Source organism: Rhagoletis zephyria, unplaced genomic scaffold (genome assembly GCF_001687245.7).
Source record: "Rhagoletis zephyria isolate East Lansing unplaced genomic scaffold, Rhagoletis_zephyria_1.1 Rzeph_scaffold_28681, whole genome shotgun sequence".
Taxonomy (NCBI): Eukaryota; Metazoa; Arthropoda; class Insecta; order Diptera; family Tephritidae; genus Rhagoletis; species Rhagoletis zephyria.
The window spans coordinates 1-4,230 of record NW_016185738.1 but is presented as its reverse complement, the minus strand read 5'-3'; the positions used below and the strand labels follow the sequence as shown (position 1 = coordinate 4,230).

The window sequence follows — 4,230 nt, the reverse complement described above, 5'->3', positions numbered from 1 at the left end:
AATTTAAAAAGTAATAAGTATTTTCCATCCGTGTTTAAAAACATTGATTTTATTGCTTTTACAAACTCAACTTTTCATCATCGAATCAAAATTAAAGAAAATACTTACGCTGTATAATCCATTTTTAATCCAAGATATTTTTTATAATTTACTAATTTTTATTTGACTTACATAGTACCTATGTACATACATGTATAATTGCAACTTTTCTATATATATTACACATATTCGTGTCATGCTTTAACATAAAAATATATTTGTTTATACTGAGTTTGGTTTATTACGTGAGTCTTATATGTATCCAAGTGTATGGATTCAAACCCTTGCTGGTGCATATATAAGCCACTCTAATTTAAAAATTGAAAATTTCTAAAGTCAATGAAATGCAATCAATAAACAACTGTGTAGAGAAATAAGCCTCAAAGCTCGCAAATACCAAATAATTCAAACTTCACAATGATATGCACTATGAAGCACATGATATCTACTATTTAGATATGTATGTACATATGTACTATGTACCAAGCATGATAGTAACGTATACGCCCGTAGTATGCATACGAAACAACCTAAATATATTTGCGTCTTTAAAGTTAAAAAAATCACATTTAACAAATGAAAAAGCCGAAAATCAGGAAATGCTCAACTCCTACCTCAATAAGTGGTGCTTGTCTGAAAATTTTTTACAGATTTAAGAAGTAGATCGGTAGCGTTACAAGCGTTATATTGCAGAGAATTCCCTTTTTGGTGCTAATCGCTATGCTGAATACAATACCAGCGGACATTCTAAAATTTTTGTTGGCCCACATTTTGACCTTTATTATTTTCTCTACACACATTTCCTCAAAGGATGATAGTGTAGAGCAATATGACTAAATAGTGTGAGGGAGCAGTAAACTTTTTCACGGTTAAGCTTACGGAAACTGATGGTGGTCAAGAGATCGCCATCAACTTTGAGCTTAGACATCCAAACTGTTCTAATGTTTTTAAGGTAGAAGCGGCGGTTCTTTAAGAAGCAGCAGATATACGGACCAAAATAGTGACATGAACAAGGGAGGTAAGCATCTACTCTGGTGGTCGAGCATTAGATAATCCGGATACTCTAAAATTCCGGCGCTGAACCCAATAATGATGCACACAAAATTGGTCAGGGAGAGCCTTACTTTTCCCTCAGCTGCTTCGGAATATATATGTATATCAAATCCAGGCCAGGTCTTTGCAGTGCTGATTAAAGCGAAAAGTATCTAACTCCGGTCATCTCAACGCAATCTGATTGTCTGGCGTTTGCTGTACAAATCTTAAAAATTTTCCTATACTCTGCACCTAAGGTTTTTAGCTCACTTATTAGCCAACATTTTGATGGCAGTTTTACTTATACAGTATGTTTTTTGTTTGCAGCACACATATGTATGTAACTCATCGCTACTGCATGCTCTTTGTTGTAAATATTTACCAGTAGTTTTTTTTTTTTTCTTTTTTTTTTTGTCTGTTCAAACTCTTTCTGCGAAACACAACTTNCCAGTTGAGCAATGATAATTTTGATATTGTTGCTAATCCCCTAGCAGTAGCTGGCGGCAACACAACACGCCGCCGCGCCTCTACTGAGCTAATACCTACATACATACATACATACATAAGTACCAACAGCAGCAGCAACAATTGCTAATCTGAGATTATAAATGTTGCTGCTGTTGTTGCGACAGTTATCTTTTACAAGACGTTATTTTTTTGCTTGCAGCTTCACATTTTTGCCAGCATTGCTCTGTCGATTTCGATTTTATTTTTTTATTTTTGCGCACAAATTGTTCCTCTTATAACTACGTGCATACATACATACCTATTTTTTTTTTTTTGTTGTTGCTAAACATTTCGTGACTTTCCCACCTTATTTTATGTTATCTACTGATTTCTTACTTGACTTCAACTTAAGTTTAACGAGGACATTGTTGACCAACGCATTTCCTTCCGTCACACACACAATGCCACTCACAATCAACTAACAACTGGCCAGCAGCTACTGCCACGTACGAACGAGCCCACCCTACGCCATGCAATATCCCCAATGCATCCCGCCCCCCATGCCAAGCAACGAGTTCTACAACTATTCAACTGCTGACATTTGTCATCCTCGTCGTGTGCGGTGCCGCCTTGGACACCGAAATGGACAATTGCTCATCTGCGTAGTCTTTATAAACTTGTAGTACTTCGCTTGACGTGTTTTTGTTGTTGTTGTTGTTGTCTGTTGCTTTCTTCCTTGTTCACTCGCGTTCGACTTCGCCGCCATTGCCAGTGGCAGCCATGCAACAAATTGCCACCTATAGCTCCCGCAATCTTTTGCGAATTCTTCCTGCCATCTGCCTGTTTACTGCTGTTGCTATTGTCAGTCGCGCTGTTTACTTGTTGTACTTCTTCGCCTATCGCTGCTGTTGCTGTTGCTGTGCATTCCTTTGCAGCAACTTTTCCATTCGTCACATTCTTTTGGCTACCAGCAGCAGTTTTGACCTTCTTCTTTTTATCTTGCTGTTGCATTTCTTTGGCTTTAATTTGTTGTAGTTGTTGTTGTTGTGGTTGTTGTTGCTCCTGCTGATTTCTTTGCGTTTGTTGTTCTCGTGCTGTCGCTTTCGCCGTGGGACGTGCTTTTAATTCAGGTGAGCATTTGCGAGTATCCTTTGGGGAAACTCGGTTGCTTCGCACTGCAAAGAATAAAAAAAAAAAAACAAATAAGTATTGATGTAGAAATAAAATGTTTTGAATTTAAAATTGTTAAGTTTTCTCTGGAAATAGATTTGTTACTTGTAAAGATGTGCAAAAATTGCTAGGGAGAAGGAAAATTATGGCTGTGAACTTCTACTTTAGCCACTAACTTTTAAAATCAAATGATTTACTCTCGGTTGCTGATTATAAATTTCACCTGGATCAAGTAATATATGCATGTGATGTATTCCTTAATGCAATGCACTGATGGNTACAAGGTGGTGTTACTGGCGAATTTAGATTTTCGCCGCGATCCTTCTGAATGTCAAAATGATGATGAGCTAGTCCCGAATTGGTCCTAAACCAACCTCAAAATGATCCCGAAGATATCTCGAACTAGCACGGAAATGTTCCTGTAATAGTATTGAACACATCCCGAAATGGTGCCGAAAATATTCCAAACTGGTCCCGAAATTGGCCTCTAGTAGTCCTCAACTGGGCCTGAAATAGTCCTTTACAATTCCATTAATGGTCATTTGTACACGTAAGAAGCAATTACAGATTTTCTGCTGGGCTACAAAAGAAGAGGTTACAAATGTTCTACTGGGTTAACGCAAAATTTACCAATACTCAGAGCTAAGATGTTTGCACATCAAAAAGAAAAACATAACGGTCTCTACTGACGAGTAGTATGAGGTGTGTATTACGACTGGGCAGAACCCAGGTTAGATTCCTGTTGCAAGAAACATCGAAACAAGTTTTTTTTCTAAATCGATCCCCTCTCGAAAGCAATGACAATCCTTCGACCTGTGGAATAAAATTATCAGCCGTTCGTAGTTTCCTTTAGTTGTGTGACACGACCAAAGTAGACACCGAAACTTGTTTCGCTACACTAGGCCTTACACTCAGGAAGCAAAAGAGTCAAGAGGCAAACATATATTCCAAAATGATATCGCTCTCCCCTCATAACCGGCATGTCATCAGAAAGTAAATGGACATTGAACAACCCGCCCTAAGGGTACCAGATCACACCGTATTTCTGCTAGCTAGGTATTTACTTTCATTATGCAGCCGCGACCACAAAAAACTTCGAAAATTGCTGCCTGGCCATTTCTACATTTTGGACATTTGTACATTTTGACAGTTACAGAGTGATGTTGTTAGGAATTCTGTTTTATTGTGGTGAATTCGTGAATTCTTGAGAACACCACTCTGAGAACGCCAAATGTACCAATTGTGTGAATTGGCCTTTACGGTTTTGGGTATGAATTTCTTGGCAACGAAATGCTAGCGCTGGTATATTGCGAGCTAATCCAACGGTAGTAACATCAGATCAGACTGGTACAACCTCGCAAAGGCGAGATATAATTGGCAATGTTTTTTGCCTAACTAATTTGCGTCCAAACTGTCGAACAGGCGGACAAGGTTAAATCGACTCAGCTTGATCACATCAGTTTGATATAATTTTTAGTGGCTCTATATCTTCTTCGTGTTCATGAAATGATTGCAAAAAATTATGTGACACATAACACTTTT

The 4,230-nt window shown here is 38.0% G+C and overlaps 1 protein-coding gene across 1 annotated transcript; it reads right to left on the bottom strand.

Annotated features, from left to right (window-relative positions):
• Positions 1 to 2,187: 2,187 nt before the first annotated feature.
• Positions 2,188 to 2,693, bottom strand: LOC108382795 (putative uncharacterized protein DDB_G0294196; the record flags this gene model as incomplete). The annotated part of the gene is made up of 1 exon (XM_017639165.1): positions 2,188 to 2,693. A coding segment is annotated over one exon (506 nt), but the record flags the coding sequence as incomplete, so codon positions are not given.
• Positions 2,694 to 4,230: the final 1,537 nt, after the last annotated feature.